Here is a 26,491-nt window from a genome sequence, read left to right on the forward strand (position 1 = left end):
CTCTTGGGTGGTAAAGTGAAAAATGATAGATTTGCCTTCAGATTTCATTTCCCAAATGCATCCATTATGTAAGTCCATGGAAAATCCATTTCCTTGTCGGTTAAACTGGGAATATATGCCTATTTTGTGGCATTTGCGTGAGGCTTGAAGAGGTCACATAGAGAACAGAGCCTGGGGCATGTGGTGAATAGCTAACTCTCTCCTCTCTTGTAGGAGCAGCAAGGTCCTCCTCTTGGCTGCATCCTATCTGGGCTCAGCACACGCCCAGGCACTATGGTCCTTCCAACACTGACAGTCTGTGTGTGTCACAGGCAGGTCCTTTAGCACCCTCTACCCAAGCAGTGATGAGGAGTGCTAGGATGTCTTTTGAAGACATCTACCATGACCTGTTAGACAAACAAAGACTCTATGCCAGGCATACAATAAATATTAACCCTTCTATATTCAACTGTCTGAGTGAATGCTTAGGGAAAGGCAAGCTGAGAAATAACACCACAATCTGGTCATTTTTTAGTACATAATAAAGTATAAAATATACTTAAGCATTTAGTTTGCTTTTAAGCCTCATAGAATTCTGGAAAATTTAAATATCAGATTGAATCAACTTTAAAACTTAACTCATGGTTGAAAGCAATATATTACTCAATTTTGATCTGGGGCCAAACCACCTGGGATCTCCCACTTCCCAGCCTTGTGGCTTTAGGTAGTTACATAACTTCTTTGTGCTTCAGCTTTTCAATGTCTAAATGGGGAATGTAAATGACCCTACTTCACAGAGTTGGGTGAAGAGTAAGTACTGCCAATTGTGTCTGGTGCATAGTAGGTGCTCAATAAAAGGCTATTGTTATTGTAGCCATTCCACTAAGGCCAGCTGAATAGCTGTTATGATCCCCATTTTACAGAACAGAACCTTGAGATTTGGTTGGTTTGCTCCAGGTTACACAGCTAGGATGCAGTGTGGGCAGAACTGGAGCCCAGTCCTCATAGGCTCTTCTCAGCTTCCAAGGCTGAGCTACCTCCTCACCCTTAGCCTCTCCTGCCCAGAGTGAAAACAAGTGCTGGGGATCTTGTAGGGAAGAGACCTTGTGCAGCAGCACCCAGCACATGCAGAATTCCTGATAGCAGCCCCCACTGATTATCCTGCATGGCCATTTTTTGTGTTTTCCCCACTAGGCTGAGAAGATCTAGAGGACAAGGGGAAACATCAATCTGTCTCTGTGTTCTTAGCACCACCCAGCACAGGATTCCACCCAAGTATGTGCTCAGTGCATGCTGGTTGAATGACTAGGGCATGGACTACCCCTCCATCCTGCTACATCTTTCAGGGAAAAATCTATCACCAGAGGCCACCTCACAAGGGAGGCATGAGGACATTTAGTCCTGGCTAGGGTTATATGCTATGTGGTGGTACTTCCATCTACCAGAAGCCTGTCTTTTTAAATTCATATTGCTGTTCCACACTCCCAGATTTGCAGACAAAGACCAACCATCTAGGTAGAACCCATTATCACAGGCACACACAGACATAAACAAGGATGACTCCACAGACAGCCATGGCACACCCACACACAGCAGCACGTTTAAATGGCAAGTGTGGGCCTTAAAACTCACCATCATGCACGTGCATGCCTGGGCAGACAGTCTTAGGCCCAACCAGACCTGGGTTCGTATCCCAGCTCCACCACCTGTTAACACCAAATCTCATGCTACTTATCTGCAACTTAAAGATAATAATATCTATCTTTTGGGATTGCTGTGAAGATTAAGTGATAAAATGTATGTAAAGTATTTAGCTAGATCCTAGCAAATTATAAAGATTCAATGAATAATATAGATGACAAAGACAATGACGATAATGATGGTGATGCTGGTGGTATAGAAGATGGTGATAATGTCACATCCTCTGGACTCAGAAATGAAGAAAGTGTTCATTAAATGGATGAATTGATGATGAGCTTCAAAGGTGCCTGGAGTGGGGTGCAGAGATGTTGAGCAGACAGGAAGGTGACCCAAGCCACTCAACACTTTTACAGCTGCTTTTGAACTGTCTGAGATACAGGCTTCAAAGGCATTGCTTTGGCATCACATATTTTTGTTTTCGTGCTTCTGATTTTCATTTCAAGGTTGACCATTCCACGTGTCAAAATGAAGTAATAAACATCCTCCTCCTTTTGTTCTTCTCCTCCCCCTTCTCTTCTCTCCTCCTCCTCTCCAGACTATAATTCATGTCTTTAATGCTGGGAATTTCTGAATATAAAGGGACTTCATAAGTCATATTTAATTTGGAAAAGCCCTCGATACCATCCGTGCCAACTGGCTGCCAAGTTTTCTGCTTGCACACCCTCAGTAACAGGAAGCTCACCACTTCTCTTGGCAGGCTGTTAATTTTTAGGCAGGTCTATTGTCTAGAAGAATGAAACCTGCCTCCCTCTGCTGCACTGTTACTACCATCCTCTCAGAACTTTGTTCACAGTTCAGTTTTCTGGGGTCATTCAGAGGTCTGTCTTCTGTTCCCTGGGACTGGCCTGCAGGAAAGGGTTAGAGGCACCTAAAGAAGTTAGAGCAAGGGAAAGAGCACTAACCTGGAGTCAGAAGACATGGGTTTGAGTCTAACCTATCAGGTTGTGATTCAGCAAGTCATTCCCTTTCTCCAGGCCTCAGTTTCCCCATCTGTAAAAGGAAAAGTTTGAGCCAAAAAAAAATAAGTCTCTTAGGGCCCTTCCATTTAACAAACATCTATTTTTCCAAGGTTTGTTTTTTTTTTTTTCTTTTTTCTTTTTTTCAGCCTAGTCTTGCCCCTTGTTCTGCAAACACTACGCACTATTCTCAGTTCTCACATCCTGGTTCAACATTGCCACTGCTTATGCCAGGGGACATTTAGCAGCCACATACAGTTTATAGAGCATCAGAAAGTATCTTAAATAATTGGTAGGTTTTTCCCATTAAGTGCTTACAACAGCCCTTAGATCTGAGTCTCACTTTATAGACAAAGAAACTGAGGTTCTGAGAGGAACAGTAGCATGCTTGAGATCATACAGCCAAGTAAGCAGTGGGGCTAAATTTGAACCCCAGCCTGCCTGATTCAGGAACCTGTAGTTAGCACCATGTTCTCAGAGCTGGGATTCAGGAAACCAGAGGCATTACAGCAAAGTCACCCCACCATGAGTCTTTATTCTGACTACAGCATCCTGCCTCCTTGCCCTGTAGTCCCCAGCAGTCTCCACTTCCTCGATTTGGCAGTCTCTCTGCTCCTCTCCACAGGGAGAACAACTTCATCAAGGACTTTCCCCAGCTGGCCGATGGGCTGTTGGTGATCCCGCTGCCGGTGGAGGAGCAGTGCCGGGGGGTCCTCTCCGAGCCCCTTCCGGACCTCCAACTGCTCACTGGTAAGACACATGTGCCAGACCCTTCCCAGGTTCCCTGACCACACACCTAGTCTCCACACCTAGTGCATATCAGTCTTCAGCAGATCCAAGATGGGCTCTGTCAAGCCTCCTCCTTCATGAGGAAGGGAATGGGAAGGAACTTACCCCTTCTTGGGCTCCTGCTATTGGCTGAGCAGAACCAGGGACTTCCCTGAGACCTCAGACTTGGGACTGCAGTCATCTTTGAGAGGAAGTTCCTCTGTGAGAACAGGAACGATTTTTCTCAGTGAGAGTTTTGCCTCTGTGAATGAGTCTCAAAACACTTTTCATTCTCATTGACAATTTTCTGGTATTTTTCCACTTTTAGTATTTTGTTTTCTTGGTTCGTTTTAAGTCATTCTAAAGTAAAAGAAGTGGACTCTCCAATCAGGAGCCCCTCCTACTTGAAAGCACTCGAGTTACACAGCTCGTTTTTGTACGTGGGCACTGTGCCATCTGTGGAGTGGGTATTATTTTTAACATTTGATAGATTAGGAAGCTATGCTTAGAGAGGTAGAAGGGACCAGTCCAAAGTTACACAGAATATCTGCCAGGACTAAAACCTGGGTGCTGTAGCACCAAGTCTTTTGCCCTTTCCACTCCACTTTGCCGCTCCCCCACCCCTGCAACCACTTTCTCTCTCCACTGGGAAGTTGCCTTTTGCAGGCTTTCCTGAGACTCCATATTTTCTGTCCAACCCCAGGATGCTCTTTCCTCTTTTTCTGCTCCCAGTTCCTCTCCTACCCTTTTCTTAAGAAATTTCCTAAGATGTGAGGTTCTCGACTCTGCCTTTGTGATACTATGGTTGTGTGCCTTATCCACTGCCCAGGGAGAATAGTCACGGGGGAATCGTCATGGGGAAGGATAATAGAGCTCTTTCACTGAGAGGGGAATTGTTCCCCAGGGAAGACCCCACAATCTCACAGACCTAGGTTGAAATCTCTGTCTGACTTCCCCATCACTTGCAAGCTCTGGGAAACCTCAAAAGAGTCATCTAACTCCCGTGAGCCTTTCCTGTAAAAGAGCATAGATGGAGGAGAGAACCCACATGTGCTTAAGGGGTCCTGGGGGCGAGGCACTTTTTGTGTGTTAAACCATGTAACCCTGCAAGGCCATTATTGTCCCCTTTAAACTTGTTAGCAAGGTCATGAACTAATCCAAGGCCACGTGGCTAGTCTATAGTCATGTCAAGATTTAAACAAAGTCGGTCTTGACTCCAAAGCTGATGGCATATCCACTATCTTACATCACCCCTGACCTGTGCTATTTCAAAGAGGGACCCAGATGTAGATCAAATGAAATGATGGATGTAAAAGACACCTTGTAAAATGTTACAAAAATTTCTATGCCTTCCTTAATTTTCATTTTTTTTAAGATCATAAAATTTCGGAGCTAACATGGACTACAAAAGGTGTCTAGTCTGATCTTCCTTCCTAATGAGGAATCAAGTCTATAATATCCTTCCTGAGTGGTTATCCCTCTTTGGATACCCCCAGTGATGGGGAGTTTACTACCTCCTAAAGCAGACATGTCCACGGTCTGTGAGCAGGTGCTGTGCTTTAATGGAAAGTCCCCTGAACCTGTCATTGATCCTGGTGTGTCCTTGGACAGTTTTGCTCTCTGAGCCTCAGTTTCTTCCTCTAAAATATAGGGTATGGGCTGGGCACAGTGGCTCATGCCTGTAATCCCCACACTTTGGGAGTCCGAGGTAGGTTGATCACCTGAGGTCAGGAGTTTGAGACCAGCCTGGCCAACATGATGAAACCCCGTCTCTACTAAAGATACAAAAAATTGGCCAGGGGTGGTGGTGGGCGCCTGTAATCCCAACTACTCAAGAGGCCGAGGCAGGAGAATCACTTGAACCCAGGAGGCGGAGGTTGCAGTGAGCCGAGATCTTGCCACTGCACTCCAGCATGGGCAACAGGAGTGAAACTCTGTCTCAAAAACAAAACAAAACAAAACACAGTAACAAAAAAATAGGGTATGATAATATTTTTTTTAGGATTCTAATAAGAAATAAAGATCATGTATATAAAATGCTTGGCACACTGTGGGTATCCATTAGTGGTTCAAATTGTTATGATCCTTTGTTTTGACTCAAGGATCCTTGGAGATTTCCTAATAAAGGGAACTGTTGCATTTCAAAAGATTTATTATTATTATTATTATTATTATTATTATTATTATTATTACCAGGAAAAATTCCTCCCTCCATCACATAGCTTCATTCCAACCATAATCCCCAGGTGGGGAGCTGGGATGGGGAGGGCAAGATGAGAGTCAGCGATAGAGTAACCCAGGGATGAGTTTATGGTTAGGAACAGAGTGAGAGTTAGGCCGCCAGTGGATAGGCATTTATTGAGAGGCTACCATAAGCCAGGCTCTCTTCTAGGCTCTGTAGAAGGGGAGGAATATAGACCGTGACCTTGACCTCAAAAAGCTGACATCCATTCCTGTGGAGAAGCTTTTATTTCAGGCATGAATCCAGGAATGAGCAGAGATGGAAGGAAGTGAGGGATGGAGTGAGAAGATGGTTTTATAAATTACTTGATAATCAGAAGGAGTTTTAAAATTTGTTTTGTTTTTATGTTTGGACATCATGCCACCAAGTGAAAGAGCTGCCTCTCAACAGCCTGCATCATTCTGCCTCCCTCTGTTGGAGATAGGCCTTGGCTGCCAATGCCCCCAGCAAGTCTGCTTTGAACATGAATGAGCAGTAATGGAAGGAGGAGAGACTGCCTTGTCCCTGGTGTCTGAATCTTCTTGTGCAGACATTTTCTCTGCCCTTAGTCAAAAACATAGCCCTCCCTTCCTCCCTCCACACAATCTCCTTTTCTCCCTAGCCTCTGCAAAGGAAGGACAGGAGAGGCAGAGCAGATAAACAAAGAGGATGTATTTATAACAAACAACCTCACTCCAGTGGACATATCTTTGGGGATCATGAATATTTTACTTTAAAATGAAAGCCCCTAAAAAACTATTTTATTCCTGAAAAGGCTAAGGAGCATAAGGAGGAAAAAAAAAAAGTTGACAGTAATGGACAACTTTAATACTGCAGTAATGTCCGGGAAGAAATCATTTGTTCCGATGAGATTCTCATTTTAATCTTGGTATCAAATATCTCTTTAAGTGCCTACTCACCAGGGGACAAGAGAAAAGGATAGAAAATGTGCCTGCCATTTGCAGAGGCACAAGAAAGCGTGGATACATAAAAACAGTAATAATAACTGCTGATGTGACTAGCATCTTTTTAATGTATTTTTGTTCAGCTTATAAAAAAGAGAGTTTGCAAAGCTTAGGGTAGAAAATTTAGAAAATAGATGTGAATATAAGTCAGAAAACAAGAATTTTTCATTTACCACCATCCAAAGTTAATCATTTGCTAACACTTTGTTGTGTCTTTTCTGTTTTTATTTCTTGTTTACACCAGTGTTTCCTGAAATTTATTCTATAAAACATGAATTCCAAAGGACCTTTCATACAAAAGGGGTTTTATGGTCAAAGAAGTTTGCACACTACTTTCATGCATATTAATATAATCAAGATGCTGAGAAATTATACAGTTAAACTTTGTTTTGCCTGTGCTTCTCAGTCTTACTTGAAATAGAAAGTTTATTTCTGTATACATATATTTTACATAATACTTATGAACATCCATGTTTCCATGTTAAGAAATGATAGTCTACATAGGGGTCAGCAAACATGAAGCGAAAGTTAATAAATGCATTAGGCTTTGCAGGTGGTTTGTATTGCAACTGCTCAACTCTGCTGTCATAGTGTGAAAGCAGCTACAGAAAATACGTAACAAATAGGCTGTAGTTTACTTACATGTGGTCTACATGCACAACATTTCTAGGTTACCAGAGGGCTCCCACTTCTGGTACCTTACTTGAGCCTCACAACATGCCTACGAAATAAGAGTATTAGAGAGAGCTACAGTGTCAGATGTGGAAACTGAAGCACTGGGATGTCTAGTGCCTGGTGGCAAGTTGCAAATGGGGTTAGGTAAGACATAGATCTGACCTGAGGTTGCTCTTGCTTGTAGGGTAAAGGGGACTTGCAAGCTATAGAGCAGAGAGAAAAATGAGGGGTAGGGCTGAGATTAGAGACCAGAAAGAGGCCTGGAGGGTGGGGTTCATAAAATTGTCAATCCCAGTGAAAGTTGTACTTCAAAGAGGTGTCTGTTTCCTAGAGCCAAGAGCTGCAGGGTGCGCGTTGTGGTGTGAAGCGTCTTAATTCTGGGCTCACGTGACCATCTTATTTTCTCTCCCAGGAGATATCAGGTATGATGAGGCCATGGGTTACCCCATGGTGCAGCAGTGGCGGGTCCGGAGCAACCTCTACCGTGTGAAGCTCAGCACCATCACCCTCTCAGCAGGTGAGGACCACTGCCTGGGCAGCCAGGGGACTTGGAATAATTTAGCACTTGTTGCCAAGGACCTAGCATGTGCCAGGGCATATGAGAGCACTGGGGATGCTGAGGAAATGAGGACGCATCCTCTCTGCCATCAAGGAGTCCTAGGGAGGGTGGGTGGACAGGAGTCTGACAGACAGTAGGGTCGATGCAATAATGGGGAAGCGGTGGCACAGAAGATGGAGCTAATCATTCTGGGGGAGCTAGAGAGGCTTCTTGGTGGAAAAGGTATCTGAGTAGGGTGTGGAGGGATGAATAGGAGAGTGGGGATAAACAGTATCTAAGTCATATTTATGTTTTTGAAGTATTTCAAGCTTGTGAATTATAAATTCTCCTCAGACACCAATTTCTCTTTCTCTCCTGGCTAATTTATTTTCCTGTCCATCTCCGATACAAAAATCTTATATAACCCCCACACCCCCATCCCTTTACATGCACCACCCACATTATATCCACATGAACTTTAAGCTCCAACAGATGGCAACAATTTATAGTGCCCAAAATGGTGCATGTTCTCTCATGCCACAGTGACTTTGCCCATACTGTTCCCTCTGCCTGGACCTGTTTGTCTTGGGAACATATACTGTATTACTCTGTGATGCCTCCCCCATTCTCCATTCCCCTCAAAACAACTCACGGAATTCTCGGTGCTTAAATATCTATATCAAGACACTAACAAGTCCTTGATTTATATTGGAATCTTGTCTATGACCTGAGAACTGTGGGCGGGGCTTGGGTCTTATTTATTCCAGTATCTCCAAAACTAATAAAGATTAGCACGTTGTTGGTGCTCATGTATGATGGAGGAATTTTTAAAAATAAATGAAAACTGAAAAATAAGGAATGAATGAAGGAATCTGGAAAGATGAGGCCTGACCTAGGATATTCTACCCTAACTCTTACTAATAACACTTTCACTGGTTTATTGTCTGAGTGTCCTCTAATTATCTATGAGGTCTTTTGTTCTCTTTTCTTTGTTCATCAGCAAAATGAAGCTCTTATAGCCTGGGAATTGGAGGATTTCACCCTCTGGGAAGTAGAAATAGTAATTATTGCTGACATCTGTTAAGCATTTTATAATATTTCATTTCTTATGACAGAACAGTACTGTGAGGAAGACATTATTTATCCCATTTTTCTTCAGATAAGTATACTGAGGGTTAGGGAGGTTAAATAACTTGCCCAAGGTCACACAGCTAGTAAGTGGCAGAGCAGGGAATGAATGAATCAAGGATTTGATTGCAGTTTTGTCTGCCTGGATAAGAGCCTCAGGGCATCTCTGTGGTATTGTTTTTTATTACTTAACAGAAACCATCTCATTATTAACACTACTGTATTAATTACCCAGTTGTATTACTTAACAGGTTGATGGAGAGGGGTTGTTCTCATCAAACACCCATTCTTTGAGCCCTATTTTTGTTTTCTGCCCCCCACACCCCACACTGCATTTGTGAATAAGACTATGATGTTCCTATTAGAAGTACAAAGGTGCATCTGCTTTAATTAATCAATAATGATGCTCCTGGAAAACCCTTTTGTCAATCAAATGTTGGCAAATTGGAGCTCACTTTTAATGTTGGAGAGAAGCTTGTTCTTTTACATTTTACTTTGATGTGGCACAGTGTTGGCTGTTCTTGTAATAATTGTGGTTGGTGTGTTTGCTGTGTCCCAGGAACTGGGCCATGTACCCAGTTGGGGTGGGTGTGCAGGGAGGATGCATGTGCAGATATAGAGACAAATAAGGTAGAGCTTCTGACTTTAAGTTGGTGCATGTTGAAAGTGCAGACAGTAGGCACTCCTGTCCATGATGATGTGAAAGGCTTCTTGGAGAAGAGGTGACTTCCAGGGGCCTTGAAGCATAGGTGTGACTTAGGGAGGACATAGGGAGGCCATTTCAGGTGTGTGTGTGTGTGTGTGTGTGTGTGTGTGTGTGTGTGTGTGTTGAGGGTAGTGAGAATGCAAGGAAAGATAGAATGATAGAAATTTCAGGTCACATTCAGGATAAATAATAAAACTAATTTGGCTGGAGCTAAAACTTAGTGTGGGTGGCTCATTAGAGATGAGCTTGGAACCTTGAATTTCTAAAGAAGGTCACTAGGCTTTGTCCAGTAGCAGGGAGGAGCTCAGGAATGCCCCTGGAAGAATAGCTTGCTCATGTGCCTGTTTGAGGAAGGAGAGAAAGAGGGAGCAGTTTTTACTGAGTGATTGCTGTGCAGGCCCCATGTGAAGTGCTGAGGACTTAGCCTAGGACTAAGAAATAGAGCAGCAAGAAGGCTCTGTGGAAATCTAGGGAGAGAGAACATACCGCTGTTAAAGAGAGGGAACAGCAGAGATATAAAGAAAAGCGATGCTACAGGAAGCTAAACCAGGAATCAGATTCATGGACTCAGAATACATGCTGACTCTGGGCAAATGTAGCCTTAGGATTCCAGCCATGGGCATTTCAAGCCCTGGTTTGTTTGGTGCAGTGGAAAATGCATGCAGTGTGCAGTGAGAACATAAGTGGGTTTGAGTCCAGCTTCTTTCTCTACCTGGAAGTTCAAGATAACTCAATTTTAGTCTCTCAGCTTTGACTTGCTCATTATACAATGGGGGTTGTTGTTGTCAAGTTATATATGATTGTGGCTAAGGTTAAGTTACATAAAGAGGGTGAAACATCTAACAGTTTTCCCAGTACACATTGGTTGCTCAGTGAGTAGATATCAGCTTTGACGTCTTGATTTCTCTTTTTTAAGTTCCCATGGTCTACGTTGCTGAGTTTAGGCCTTCTTCTCCTGCAGATTCCCTCTTGGTCACCGTGTCTGATGTACCCCTCAGAGAGGGCATTCTTTGCTATTTAAGTGAGGGAATTATGTGTATGTTTGGACTAGTGCAGCCACCAAGCTGCCACTGTGCTGAGGGGTAAGGCACAAAATCCAGGTTGGGAAGAACTCCTGCCACTGTATAATTTGCTAGCCGCCAGCCTCTCACATCTGACCACCTCCACATGCTCCTCTCTTGTCCAGGCTTCACTAATGTTCTCAAGATACTGACCAAGGAGAGCAGTCGGGAGGAGCTGCTGTCCTTCATCCAGCACTATGGCTCCCACTACATCGCAGAGGCCCTCTATGGCTCAGAGCTCACCTGCATCATCCACTTTCCCAGCAAGAAGGTCCAGCAGCAGCTGTGGCTCCAGTATCAGAAAGGTAAGCCCGGAGTGCCTACTGGAGGAGGTGGCCAGGCAGGCTATAGAGGCAAGGGGTCTGGGAAGACAACTGAGCTGCCTTGGATCTAAATCCTGGCTCTGCCACATCTAAGCTGTGTGACCATGGGCAAGTCCCTGCCTCTCTCTGAGCTTCAGTTTCACCATGGGCAGAGTGAGGGATCGTATAATGATTTTGCAGGATTCTCTCAAGTCAGGCATTTTCTGAGGCCTCAAGTTAGTGTTCTAGATTCCAGAACCCTTGCCTTCTCTTGCAGGTACTTTGCTTCCCACATCCTCTCTTTGAAACAACTGCCAGAGATCAGGTTGGGGGTCAGCAAGTTGTGTCTTCTTGACACTTTCTTCTCTCCAGGCTTCTTGGGAGAATCCAAGAAGATCTTGGGTTCTTCTCTCCCAAGAAGAACTCCCTTCCTTTGGAAAAACAATCACCTCATAACCAAGCAGACGGTTTCCATTCTGTCCTGTAGTGAGGCTTTTATCCTCAGGAAGGGCCAGCAGATTTCATTTCCCTCTGACTCTCAGCTATTATCAGAATTGGAATTCCTCAGACCAGGTGCAGGAGACCAGTCTCTGCCCACTCACCTTGTGAAGGTTATTCCTTTTCCACCTCAATTTTCTCTTCCTGTGAAATGGGTACGTAAGTAGCTATTCTTGTCTGCTTCTCACATTAAAGATAAGTGGTTTATGTAATAGCATTTTGAGAAAGTTAGAAATATCGCACATGTGTATACATGTGTTTTAATAGGTCAGTGTATTCATACTCCCATTTTACACATGAGAAAATGAGTCTCAGATATGCCACATCAAGTACTCATAGACACACAGCTAATAAGTAGCAGGGTCAGGATTGGAACCCAAGGCTGGCTGGCTGCAAAAGCCCATGTTCTTTCCCTCTTTCAACTATACTGAAATGCTTCTTGATATAGTTAATACTATTATTATCAACTATTTGTAAAAGAAAGTCTCTCAATTGGTGGAAAGGGTGAAGAGCAATGTTAAAAACATGCTTGCATCTTTTCATATGGCTCAGCCACCCTATCTCCAAGAACAAAAGCAATCATAACAAAAAACTACAAAATGTGGGAGCCAGGAGGGATCTGAAGGATCTCATTGAGCATAACACTCCAGTTTTGCAGTCGAGGAAACTAAGTCTATAGGGGAGAAGAAGGGAGCTTTCACACAGCTTTGCTTGGCAGGGCCAAGACCAAGTGGGGTGCTCTACACCTCCTGTCTAGTGCTTTTTATGCAGCCGCACATTCCCAACTGGATAAAACCATAGTCCACCTGCCTTCCCAATCTCTAGATCCCTTCCCTTTTGTCCCTGGGGGCTTTGCATCCCCAGTCGTGCTCTCAGCCCTTTCTGCTTCCTGTGTGCAACTGTGTGGGGCACGGGGTGGTTTATGGGCACAGTGGATATAATTGAGTTGTCTGGGAATAGCTCCGTTTTATGGCTGTGTCAATGACAGTCTTTAAGGAAGTGCATTAAATCAATAGAAGTCTCATTGTGCTACCCTACAAATAATGTGACACATCATTAAGCAGGGCAATAAGCTTCAGGACTTTGAAGTAATACAATTAGGTTATGTTTATAAAAACCTTCACTCACTGTGGCTACATAACTAATTTTCTTCATACCACGTTTGGGGCTTGGGACACTACTCTGATTCTAAATCCCACCCCTTCTCCATCCTTAGCTGTCTTCAGACTTTAGACTTGACTTTCTCATTCCAGAAAATCCCATTCCTTGTATGGTGGATCATGGAATCTGTTACAAGTAAGATGGGAGAGGGGGAAGAAAGAGTGCTGAAACAACAGCTGGAGGGGTCCCCCTCAAGACCTGGCTTTGCCGCAAACTTGTGGGGTAAACTTGGTGTTTTCCTTCCTGGGCTTCTAGTCTGCAAAGGCACTTTTCTTGCTTCCATTGTCCATATTGCTCCCAAGAAAAGGACAGAGGATGCATTGAGGTCAGCTTAACCATTCTGTGTGTGTTTCTTCCCCTCCATCTTCACCTGCTGTGACCACCTAGATGGTAGATCAAATACTCTGGTTTTACTTTTTATATTTGGGAGTGATGCTAGGGAATGGGGAGATGAGAAGCTGGGGATTTGCATCTGTAGAGTTGAAAGAAGCCTTTGGACTTAAAGATAGCTAGTATCCCCTTTTCTCTCTGGCCATGAGTTATGTGTTACTGCCATCTGCTAAACGTTGGAAACCAGGCCAGGATGAATCTGGGCTTGGAGGCTGATAACTCGGTGGGCAGAACTTGTAAGAGGAGGAAAGATAGTGCAGTGCTGAAGTGGGATGGAGGGTGTTTCATGTCTTTACTCCTCTTTCTACACACCTGGCAGGTAACCTCAGGTAAAGGAACTTCTAAGTCTCAGTTTCCTCATGTGTTAAATGAGGGATAGTAATTCTCTTGCATGGCTTTTGGGAGAATAAAATGAGATGATGTAGGTAAAATGTCTGGTACATAGTAGATACATAGAAAACAGTAGCTTGAAATAAAGTAAAAATTGTGGGCATCAGCTAAGGATTCTAGTCCCAGCTCCATACCTTGCTAATGTGTGAGCTCAACCCTCATTTTTTTTTTTTTTTTTTTTTTTTTTTTTGAGATGGAGTCTCAGTCTGTCACCCAGGCTGGAGCTCAGTGGCACGATCTCTGCTCACTGAAAGCTCTGCCTTCTGGGTTCACGCCATTCTCCTGCCTCAGTCCCCTGAGTAGCTGGGACTACAGGCACCCGCCACCATGCCCGGCTAATTTTTTCTATTTTTAGTAGAGACGGGGTTTCACTGTGTTAGCCAGGATAGTCTCAATCTCCTGACCTCATGATCCGCCCATCTCAGCCTCCCAAAGTGCTGAGATTACAGGCGTAAGCCACCGCGCCCAGCCTCAACCCTCATTTTTATCTGAATTACAGATGTCACTAGATAAAGACAATCCCTGTAAGTGTCATTTTAACTCTTAGTGAAGGGAGGAGTGGAGGGCCAAACTCGGTAGAGTAGGTTGGGGAAAATAGACCAAATAGGGCATGGATAACAACCATGAGCATTTGTACAGCTCTCTACAGTTTCCAGATGGCCTTCCTGTGATCTTCCCATCTACCCCAGAAAGCAAAGGAGGCAAGAGTACTCACTTCCCCCTTTACAGGAGGGAAACCTTCACTTACAGAGGCAAAAGGCCAAGAAGATGGTATTTGAATCCAAACTTGAGCCCAGTTCTTCCTTCACCCTAGCTCTGGTGTCCCTGGATATTAGAAACAAATGCCCTAGCCTTCCCAGGTTTCATAATGATGGGACCCTGGCCACTTTTATGATCTGGGGAAGCCACTGGAAATTACTGGAAAGCCAAGGGAGATGGGGTGAATGTGCCTGATTAAAATATTTCCCATGAGGAGTTTACTTTACTCTCATTCCCCTAAGTGTTTCTAAAGGTACATTGTGTGGGAAAATAAAGTCATAGTTATTCATTACTTATCTGAACATTTCCCAACTGCTTTTTCTCTGTATTTTGTGTGTGTGTGTGTCAGATGTTGTGGCACCAAATAAAGAAGATATAGGCTCTGTTCCTACGTTGTTCATTACCAGCATGCCTTAGTCTCCCAATATTTCATCATTTTTGTTACAGACTTTTAAAAATCCACTGGTAGACAACTGGGAAGAGGGAGGAGGCCGACATTTCCAGGCTGGTTGGAATACCCAGTCACTATCATATTATGCTCTCTAGCTTTCATGTGCCAATTCTGATCAACTAGGGAATGGCTTGTCTAGAACACTATGTGTAAGTTATTGGGATCATTGAGATGATCAGTTGGTAATGTCTATTCTAGACACAGAAAGGAAGTATAGTGGTCTAGATCCTCTGTATTTTCTTCCCTGTAATAGGGCAAAAATAAAAGCTAGAATAACAGACCTAGTTTTTGATGTTGATTCCAGAGGGGGCACTGGGCATGCCAATAACCACTGGTAAGATCTCCAGGCAGGAAGGCAGAGTTTTATATCACCAGGTGGGAATTCTGAGCTTTCCAGTAGTCTGTAGGGGACTGGAACACCGAACAGGTCAATAAGGCAGAATCTAATGCAGGAAGAACTGGGCCTTAGGAAATAACTAGAGCAGCCAAAGTCATCCCTGGAAGCTCTAGGTTCCAGGCATGATTAGCATGGAAGCTGTTTAGCCTGTCGGGTTTCTTTAGCCATCACCTCTGCTCCCGTGCCATTCCCCCAAGCAGTGTGTGAACTTCTGAGTCTCTTCCTCTAGCATAATACTTTCATTACATGCTTCTGTGCTCTTTATATCCCTGTATTTTGAAAAAACTACCTTCTTCCCACTGGGGCTCCATTTCACCCTTTGACTTGATATTCACACATTCTCCCTAGCTGTGATCATGATACATGAGCTTTATATCATGATGAGGGTTCACTGTATAAAGTCACCCTTCCTGTGGCTACCTTGGATAAAGACTTTCTCATTTGGAGATAAAGCACAGGTTTTACAATCAGATGGATCTCAATTCAAATCTCGGCTCTACCTCTTCCCAGATGTGTGATCTTGAGCAAAGTGATTCATTCTTTAAGATCAGTTTTTCCATATGCAAAATGCAAAGTCATTGTATAGATTGAATAAGAAAATAGAGCAATGGATGGACCCATCCAGCTCTGAGTTGAGGGCCTAATTATCTTGATCTAACCCATGCCCTCCACCCAAGGCTGCCACATCCACTTCGATTACTGTGTTCTCAGGTGTGTATGTTTGTGTGTATGTATGTGCATGAAGGCACACATGTGTGTGGGCAGGGGTGGGGCTTGCTAATTTGCTCTCATCCCTTGTCATCGTTGTGACCCAGGATCAAGGGCAGAGGTAGATTGTCCTGGGATTGGGAGGGGCCTCAGTGAGTTTAGCTACAGGCTTGGAGCCAGTGAAGGGAAAGAGCTGTGGAACTGGACTGGGGAGATATCAAAAGGAATCTGTAACTTTTATCATCCCCTGTCATTCTCTACTTAGGGAGGATAGTGATAGATGCAGGAATTAGAAATATAATAAGTTTTTTGAATTTTTAATTGCTTATTTTTTATAGAGAAACTGACTATGGAAGGTGACAGATGTGTGTATGTGAAAGAATTGTTCATTCTGTGTGTGTGTGTGAGAGAGAGGGAGGGACAGAGAGCTAGAGCAAGAAAGAGAGGAAAAGAAAGGCAGACAGAGAGAGAGAGAGAAAAGAGGGGAGGGGAGGAGGAGACAGAAAAACAAAGAGAGATAGACAAAGGCACACCAAAATCCACAAAGAGAAATGGGGAGATAAAGAGAGGCTAGAAGTGAAAGAATGCTATGCAATTAACATGTCTTTTCCAAGTGTACTGCCTAGGTGACCCCTGTGGAAGGACATTCTCTATGTGAAGTTTGCACTGCTCCTGAGTTTAGATTGGGAGAGTCCATGGTATAGAAATGTCCCCACAGATAAATACATGTCGCCACTTTTAAAAGGTGTCTTATCTCTATTATCATTTTCCTAGACTGTCCAAGGGATTGCATTTCTGCACTTCCATTTGAATTACAATGCACTTTTGAATGTCAGCTGAAACATTCCCAGACTACTTTTTAAAGGAGTTTTTGGCTGTTTAAAAGGCATCTCAGGGGTTGTGGGTGGAGGAGGAGAAGGGAATGATTATTCAACTGTCGCCTTTTCTTTTGAGGACAGATGTGGCCAAGGGGCTGATGAGAGCTGGATAATTCTCCAGAGCCTTCAGTTTTCCGAGGGAACTTGCTTTTAAGATGGCAACAAGATATGAACGGAGTTGTTCTTAGGGTCTGAGACCTGCAAGGTCTTGGTTTACTTCCTCAGTGATTCAATATCCTGTGGACAGTTTTCGGGTTCCATCTTGCTTGACCTTTCAGTAGCCTTTGACAAAGTTGTCTGCTTCCTGTGTGAGGCACTTTCTGTGTTTGTTTCGGTGATACTAGATCTTCATGATTTTCTACTTCCCCTCTGGACTGTTGCGTCTCGGTCTCCTCTGCAGGTTCATCCTCTTCTGCAACATTAGTAAGTGAGGTTTCACAGGAGCCTGTCTTATGGACCCCTCTTTCTAGACTTGTTTCTATGGTCATGATCTCTGTTGTAATCCCCACACTGATGAGTTCTACTTTATACCTCCAACATCAAGCTTTCCTCTGATATTTGCTATCATTCTAGTTCTCTTGCCTGCCCAAACTCCACTCCACACAACCTAATACTTTTCTAGTGTTCTAGTGAGAAGCACCATTATCTGTTTAGAAGCAGAACCAGAAACCTAGGAATCCTTCTCAACACCCTCTCTCAAGATCTGAGAGCACTGACTTCAAACTGCTTGATCCCAGGACAGTTACCTCTGAATCTTAACTCCTTAATTTTATCCTAGGTGAAAAATCTCAGCCTGGCTGCATTTGTCTATGGTGGTGGGAGTTGGCTAACTATCCCTTCCCTCTCCCTTTGTACCTTAGTTTCTGAGAAGGTCTTCTGCTGATTTCCCCCACCCATTTCCAAACCATTTCAAGTTCTGTCAATTTTAATTCTCAAATAACTCTTAAATTTGCCCACTTTTTTCTTCCTCACTGTTGCCACCCTATTCCAAGTCACCATCATAGCTTGTCTGGACTCCAGCTTTGTTCTCTTGCCTGGTCAGCCTGCATCTACCCTGTCTCCCTGAATCCTAACCACACGGCAGCCCTGAGGATGTGTATTAGCCAGGATAACAAAACCAGAGAAACAGAACCAACAGGATGGATATGTAGCGAGAGACTTATAGGTAGATATATATATATATATATACAGATACAGGTATAGATATGTAAATATAGATATAGATGATATAGATTTATTATAATGAATTGTCTAACATAATTATTGAGGCTGAGAAGTTCCAACATCTGCAGTCAGCAAGCTGGAGACCTAGGAGAGCAGATGGTGTAATTCCAGTCTGAATCCAAAGCCCTGAGAACCAGGAGAGCCAATGCTATAAGTTCCAGTCCGAAGGCTGGCAGGCTTGAGATCCAAGAAAAGAAGATGTTTCCATTGGAGTCCAGAGGCAGGAAAAAACCAATGTCCTAGCTCAAGACATTCAGGCGGGTGGGTCAACCTTTTGGTTCTATTGGGGCCTTCAACTTACTTGTTTAAGTCCACTCACATTAAGGAGGACAATCTGCTTAGTCAGTCTACCAATTCAAATGTTAATCTCTCCAAAATCATCCTCACATACATAACCAGAATACTATTTGACCAAATAGTTTGATAACCCAGCCAAGTTAATGCATGAAATTAACCATTATAGGATGTTTCTAAAATAGAGATCCCATCATGTTATTCCTTGGATTAAAACTTCTAGGTGCCTTGTCACTGCCGTGAGGATAATTTGCAAATTCCTTCCCATGGCCTCAGGGCTCTAACAGTTCTGATCTGTCCTCAGCCAACCTCTTCAGCCCTGTGTGTCTCCGTGCTTTCTGCCGTTTTGTCATACTGACCTTCCTTCAAGTCCTAGAACAAGCTGCAATCCTTTTGTCACTTGGCCTTCTGCTGATTTTTTTTTTCCCATTTTTGCTGAGATCACTTCATATCACCCAACTCAAATGTCACTTTCTCAGAAAACCTTTCAAGAAGCCTCAGGCTATGTCAGGATCCTTTGCTACATTTTTATTTTCTTAGAATGATGTTCCTTTGCTACACATAACCTGTTTGTAAGTTCACATTTATTAGTTTACATCTTTCTCTCTTGCTGCACTATAAGCTCTGTGAGGGCAGGGACCATGCCTGCTTGGCTAATACCTAGCCAGTGCCTGGCATATTGATAGCATTCAATAATGTTTATTGAAATAAATGAGTGAGTGAGACTGAGTGAGCCTGGGAGGGTCATAAATGCCTTAGTGGTATAGGCAAAGTGTTGTTCATCTGCATTTGTGTTTTATTTGGGATGAAAGTCTCCATAGCTTTCTTGTAGTCTCAAAGGGTTCTCTGACTCCAGAAAGGATGAAGACTACTGATGTATTAAAAGCAATTTGTTGAAAATTTGAGAGCACTGACTTTGAACTCAGATAAACCTGGCTTTTCTGATTCCTAGCTGCTTGACCCCAGGGCAGTCACCTCTGAATCTAAACTCCTTAATTTTATCCTAGGTGAAAAATCCCAGCCTGGCTGCATTTGTCTATGGTAGAGTCCCAGCATGGTGGTGAGAGTTGGCTAACTATCCCTTTCCTCTCCCTTTGTGCCTTAGCTTCTGTGCAGTTATTTGTAGGATCAATCTAGCTCTAGGGAAGTGTTTTCTTGCAGAAGGCAGAGAGACTGGAGGAGGTTAAATATGAGCTGGACACTCACTAGTCTACAGCACGCCAGAAGACAGAGCCAACTTATTTCTCCTCAGAACCATGCAAAAAGACGATACAGGATGTGGTTCATTAAATACAAATAGGCCCATGAGACTGTCGTTTCCACAAGATGAAATTACCAAAAAAAGCATTTGTTCCCCAGTTTAGATTGAGTCCATCTGGAACGGAACACCCTAGTCTTTTTCCTATTGGTGCATACCAAGAATAATAATCCTCTGTATGTGCTCAGTGCAGTGCATCACACAAAGCACTTTCACATACATTATTTCATCCAGTTTACTCCTCACAAAAAGTCTGTAAGTCAAGCATTCTTATCTGCATTTCATGCTTGAGGAAACTGAGGCTCAGAAGAGGAAAGTGACTTGTCAGGATTCACACCAGGGAATTTGGCAAAGCAGGGATTTGAACCCAGGCTGCTTAATCACGGAGTTGGTGTTGGTTCAGTCATACCACAGCAGCCTCAGAGAACTCTTTAGATGTTGGTATCAAACCCAAAGGTAAACATTTGCTCTCCTGTTGTTTCTCTTATCCACAGGTAAAAGAAATGAGGAAAGCTAAGACTTGGAATTTAGACCTTCAGCTTGAGCAGGGGTGAAAATATTCTCTTTACCACCAATATCTCCCAGCATAATCTGCTTCCGAATCTTAGCTTCAGGGCTGCATTATAAAGTAAAGTCAAACCTTACAAAGTCAGAGTGGGAAGAGGCATTAGCAATCACATAGTCAGGCCTGAGTTTTTCTTTATGTGCCCATTGCAATCAACTGCCTGGAATACTGCATTGAGGTTCTGGGCCAGGACTCTGCTCAGTGGAAAAGAATGCAGTGATTACTTAGCAATGTCTGTCATGGGTGTGACAGTAAGAAATAGTGACTTGTGTAAGGTGTTTTCCATTCTTATCTTGGTTAGCCATTCCCATTCTACAGATGGGAAAGATGAGGTCAGCTTTATGCAATCAATTAGAAATTGCAGTGGTGAAGGGAGAAATTTAATAACCAGGTAGAAACATGGTTTGACCTTCCCTCTCCAGAAAACTTAGAACAAATTCAAAGACTACCTTTTGCCAAAGCCTCCCACGTACTTATAAATGGCAGAGTCTTTGATTGGCAGACTGCTCATTATATTATTTGGGGTATATGTGTGTGCATCATTACCTAAAGCACTGGAGACCATCCCCACTCTCCGTCTTCCTAGGGGAAGTGACAAGAGATTGATACTGTTGTAAACTAGTTACTCTGATTCAAACAGGTGCAAAATCATACTCATTCCCCTGTCACAGTCACAGTCCCAGACAGAGATGCAGGCCTGAGGGAGCAGGATTGTTAGATAGGACCCTTTTCTCTCAGCAGTCTGGCACTAAGAATGTGGAATTTCCCTGGAGATGAATGTGGAGCTTTTGCTATCTCTCTGCCTTCAGTCCCTTAATGAGAACAAAATGGCCTGGAGGGAATACAGATACATACATTGAAGTTTTTGCCTTCCCTCGGTCATTATCAGCAGGTCTAACCTACCAACCTGAGAGGAGCCTTGCTCACAGACAGTCCTTTCAGATACCACACCCCAGGGGGCCCTGTTCTTCCCTGTCTGCCTCTCATTTCTTTCCTTTATCCTTTCTCACCGCTCTATCATTCCACAATAGTTCCTTGAGCCCCTAATATGAGGTGCTAAGGAGGCTAAGGCAAGTGAGACACAGTCCCTGCTCTCAAAGATCCCACAGTCAAATGGGAAAGACTAATAGGTGAACAGATTTTTTAAATAAATGCTTTATAATTTGATAAATGCTGTGATAGAGGAAAGCATAAAGTGTGCATGTGTATGGAGGGTGGGGAGTGGAGGGAACAAGGCTGAGAGATGGGCCCCTAACCTACTGAGGGTGGGCTGGGAAGTCTTCCTGGAGGAAAAGATGTCTAAACAGGAACCTAAGGGTGAGTAGGCATTTGCCAACTGGGAAGGAGGGGAGGAAGGAGACTCCACGCAAGGAGACAACAATGCAAAGCTAGATTTGTAGGAAGGCCTGGCACCTTTAGGAATGGCAAAGTCTCTTGGACCAGTTAGGAGCAATAGTACCTGCATCCCCTCAGTACTCCTAGGGAATGCTATTGGCTTCTTTGTTAGACCTTTGAATGTCACTGGGCCTCAGTCTCCCAAGTAGTTAGAGACACTTCCATTGCCTCTGTCCACAGCTGAGAACTGTCACAAATAGAAAAGACTGAATCTCCAATGCCTTAAATTAAGTGAAAACAACTGGCCACTTTGGGAGATACCAGGGGAATAGCTGGAAAAACATTTAGATCTCACATGATTCTTATGCAGATGATGTGAGATCATGTGATTACGTGGCTCATAGCAGGAACTCAGCACAAGTCAGTCATTGATGCATTCTCCTCCCAACAGGTGTAAGTTTCAACAAATGGCAACATACATAAGAAGCTATGTGTCATCTGTTCCATTCTCTAGATGTGTGACTTAGGTCAGGTCTTTTAGGTTCCTGGGACTCAATTCTCTTATCTTTAACATGGGTATAATTATGCTTATCTTGCAGTATTATTATGAGATTTAAATGAATTGATGTTTGTAAAGTGATTATTGCTGCACCTGGCATATAACAAATGCTCAGGAAATGCTATTATGATCATCATTCATTATTATCATGAGACATAATTAAGCCAATAATGATTATTATTACTGTTAGTTTTCTCAAGCAAAAGGCATAATGATACAGCCTTTTCCGGTCCTGACTACAGCAGCCTAAGATATATGTCTTCTTCCTGCCAGACTTCCTATGTCATGGCTGTTTCTCCCTGGCTAATCTGTCAGCTTTTGAATTTGAGCTCTTCCTAAACCTGGAGGTGGGAATAGAAGGTGAGAATGTCAGATAGCACAGCCTGGAGCTCAGCAGTAGGGCACATGGGAGCATCTTTGCACAGCTGAACACCAAGCTTATATTGTTCTAGAAGAATGTATATATGTGTGTTGGAAGAGAAGGTGACAGAGGAAAGGGCAACAATGATTTACATGTGTTGAGTTCCTATTATGAGTTAATCACATGATCTCATATTGTCTTCATAACAACCCTGTGAGGTCCAGATTATTATTTCCATCTTCCTAATGTGAAAACTTATCTGCTCAAGGTTACATGGCTAATAAAAGGTAGAGCCAGGATTCCATCCTAGGGCTGTCTGACTTCCAAGTCCTTATGCCATGTACTGAGAATTCACTACATGCCAGGAGATATACTGGGCATTTCACATGCACAATTTCATTTAATCCCTACAACTTCCTAAAATTGGTATCTTTATGCTAGTAAACTGAGATTTGGGAGTGAGGGGTAAGATATACAACCCAAAGGCACAGAGTTGGCAAATGGTATTCTCTCATGCCTTCTCTTTCTTCTGTCTTTTCATGCTCCAATTCTCTTACCATTTACATTTTACTATTACTTAGCCAAAGTGGGCACTCCCAAAGTTCTCTTTGCGTGGCATTTCTCTTCTCCCTGCAACAATTAGAAGTACTTAGTCAGGAAGAGTGAAAAAAGAGGGAGATTGATTGGCAGGATGTAAGCCTGCATGATGCTGACCAGCAGGCTCTAGACCCTTGTTTCCTAGCAACCCCTTGGCTCTGAGTCAGAGTGCCAGCTCTGAGACGGGCCTTAGAGATCAACTTGACCATTGATACATTGGGTAGGAGCTGGCCTTAGTTGTCTTCATCTGATGTACCAGCCCTAGGCCCCAGGCTTTCCTCTTTAGGGTCGTTTGTCTTTAGGGTCTTCCTTGCTGTTCCCTCCTACTCCACAGATGCCCAGAAAGAAGGCTCCTTTTGGAGATCTTGATTCAATAAGTCTCCGGGGTATGGGGCACCAGAATCATTGAAGTTTACAACTAGAAAGATCCTTAATTTAACAAATATAGATGGTGGAAATGGAGTGCCATGGAGAAGAAAAATAATTGCCCAAAGAGAACCATTAGTTAATAATATTAGGACTCAAACAGGATTAGTACTCTCTCTTTCTTCCCCCATCCAAGGAAGTGTGTTGAGTGGCAATTCAAAAGGCCATGTGTCCAAAGGTCACATGGCTGCTAACAGGCAGAGACAGGATTCCATCTCAGGACTGTTTGACTCCCAAGTCCACATGAAATGTACTGAGAATTCATTACATGCCAGGAGGTATGCTGGGCATTTATTATCTCCATTTCCTAACGTGGAAACTCACTTGCTCAAGGTCACATTTTTACGTTCGTAACAGCTTTATTGAGATATATTTCATATACCACACAATGAAAGGTATATTTTTGAGGCTTCTCTTCCAATGGTGACATTGCACCAAAACAAAGTTCGGGTTGAGTCTAGAAAGGAACACAACTTTCAATTATTTTACAGTTGAGAAGATTCTCTAAGGAAAAGCAAATCAGAGGGAACCACTCCTCCCACCTTTCAACCATACCCCACTTTCTATTGCAGCTAGACTTAATGATTCAGGGATGCAGGTGCTATGAGAAGCAGGAGGTGGCATAACCGGCTGATGCTAATTGTGACCCAGAGTGCTCACATATGTCAACATATGAGCTAAGCTGACCCCTGGTTTTATTCAGCAACAATTATAGTGCCTACTATGTTTCAGGTACTGTGCTAGATGCTATGGATGCAGTAGTAAATTAAATATTGCCTTGCCTTCAGAGAGCTCATTTTAGTCTTGGAAAAAGATATTTAATGAGAAAAATCACCATGAAATATGTAAATGCTAGAGGGAGAAATATAAAGTGTGGCATGAACACCTGGCTCAAAACAGTTAAGGTGGATCCGAAAAGGCATTCCAGAACACTTGAAGAAGGTAAGATTTAGGCCAACACAGGTGGGTATGGAGAGGGTAAATGTTCCAAGATGCAAGAAAAGCATGTACAAAAATGTCCCTGAGATAAGAAAAAAGAAATTGTGGATGGAGCAAAGCTCTAGAGGGGATGGAAGTGGTGGTAAGATAAACCTAGAAAGATAGATGGACAGGAATCAAATCCCACTGGGATGTATAGACCATGTTAAGAAAGTTGTACCTTTGCTAGGAGCACTTAAAGGTCATTTAAAGGTTTTGTATATTATCATTAGCATTTGCATTTTAGAATTTGACTCTGGCTAGTGTGGGATAGGGCTTGACTTGGGATGGGAGGAAGTATATGTGAGATGCTAGATTAGAGTTAGGAGGATCAGTTAGGGAGTTGTAGTAGTGTTTCAAGGAGAAAAATAATAGCTTAAAATTTAGCAGCCATGAGGATTCAGAAAAAAAATTAATGTATGTGAAAAATATTAAGTTGCTAGAATGATGAGAATTTCATGATGGGACAGTAGAAGGTGAAAGGTGAGGAAAATGATTAGACATGGTGCCAAGCTTTCTGACTTAAGGGCCTGAGTGACTGCTGGAGTTCCTTAGGTGAAATAAAAAAGGAGCAGCAGGTATGGTAGAGCCAAGTTCAGTTTTGAATATACTGAGTCTAAGATTCCTAAGGTATATACAACTGGCAATATAAAATGGGCAGCTGGGTATACACCAATCTGGTGATCAAAAAGAAGGTAAGACATGAAAAATACAGTTTGGTATGTAGCTGCATACATGATTGAAGTCATAGAAAAAGATGGTATCGTCCAGAAGAAAAATAAATGTTCCCTTTTGCAATTTGTTTTCTTAAGCTACTTTCCTGCTGCCATACCTTGTATTATTTCTGACATTTTATTTAGAGACATTTTATTTCATTCAGAGAGGCTGACTATGCTGCTCATTTTTAGGCAGCTTTTACTTGTGTAAAATGTTATGGGGCATTGAAGAGTAGTTGTAGTACATATTAAATAGGCTGGAGTTAATATGCCCATTTCATTGAGGAGAATAAATAGGCATAGTCGCCAGAGCAGAAAGGAGGAATACACACTTTCATGGTTGTTGCTTGAGCATTTGCACCTTACATTTAGCTAATTAGCCTTCTATGCAGGGTCTACGGTATATTTGCCTATTTGTATGTGGCCTTTCTTCCAGTGTGTCAATTAATGGAAGTTTCATTCTTCCATATCCAGTCCCTGAGTCTTGGATCAGGCAAGGTAATATGCATGTCTAATGCCTTTCCATCCTTTCAGGCCATGACATTCTTCATTTAACTTCATTTCTTACACTTTTACAGAATCATTAAATGTGTCAAACAAGTTTCATATCTTGGGGTCTGAGAGATTTAGAGATTTATTACTAGTTTTAAGTTTAAATATTAAACGTCATTTCACAAAACACATGGCTTTATTCATGTGGTTGCTCAGAACTCACAAAATTTTCTTTCTTTTTTCTCTTCTTTTTTTTTTTTTTTTTTTTGAGACGGAGTTTCACTCTTGTTGCCCAGGCTGGAGTGCAATGGTGTGATCTCAGCTCACCGCAACCTCCACCTCCTGGGCTCGAGTGATTCTCCTCCCTCAGACTTCCCCGAGTAGCTGGGATTACAGGCATGCACCACCATGCCTTGCTAATTTTGTATTTTTAGTAGAGACAGGGTTTCTCCATGTTGGTCAGGCTGGTCTCAAACCCCCGACCTCAGGTGATCCCCCCTCCTTGGCCTCCCAAAGTGCTGTGATTACAGGCGTGAGCTCACTGCACCTGGTCTGAAATGGTCATTTATTGTAATATGAAATTTCTTTCAATATTTAACTCTAAACATCTGTTGTCACTCTGAAGTAGTGGGATGTACCCCCACCCAACATTTGCTTCAGATGTTGAGGCTGATGATACCACACACACACACCAAGAAGATACGAAAAGATGTATCACTCATATAATGAAGCTTTCTAGGGAGAGCAGAGGGAGCTTCCAAGCAGGTCCAAACATGGTTTGAGAAAGCAGGGAAAGGAGACTGGCTTGGATTGGGAGGTGAGGGGTGTAGGGTAAGGTTGGGGAGGTTCTCATATATTATCTGGGGCTTGCATGGATTGAGCTTCCCTCTGGCACCAAAGGTAGGCCTACCTAGGCTTCCTTATCAGTTTTCCCAGATGTGAAGCTGAAGAAGAGGGAGTAAGTAGAAGAATTTGAAAGTTGTTAGCAGTCAAATACCAAAAATGGAGTCAGAATCTTTATTACGATTCATCCCTGATATTTGACTGATGACTG

The 26,491-nt window shown here is 43.0% G+C and overlaps 1 protein-coding gene across 5 annotated transcripts in view; it reads left to right on the forward strand.

Annotated features, from left to right (window-relative positions):
- The window catches only part of ASTN2 (astrotactin 2), a 980,114-nt gene that overhangs the window by 670,329 nt on the left and 283,294 nt on the right, over positions 1-26,491 (forward strand). For all 5 annotated transcript variants that reach the window (XM_034928931.3, XM_014346251.4, XM_034928932.3 and 2 more), the window contains 3 exons: positions 3,262-3,386; positions 7,678-7,782; positions 10,824-11,003. In XM_034928931.3, the coding sequence (XP_034784822.1) occupies positions 3,262-3,386; positions 7,678-7,782; positions 10,824-11,003 (410 nt within the window). The remainder of the gene's footprint in view (positions 1-3,261; positions 3,387-7,677; positions 7,783-10,823; positions 11,004-26,491) is intronic.

The sequence above is a fragment of the Pan paniscus genome, chromosome 11 (assembly GCF_029289425.2).
Source record: "Pan paniscus chromosome 11, NHGRI_mPanPan1-v2.0_pri, whole genome shotgun sequence".
NCBI classification, from domain to species: Eukaryota; Metazoa; Chordata; class Mammalia; order Primates; family Hominidae; genus Pan; species Pan paniscus.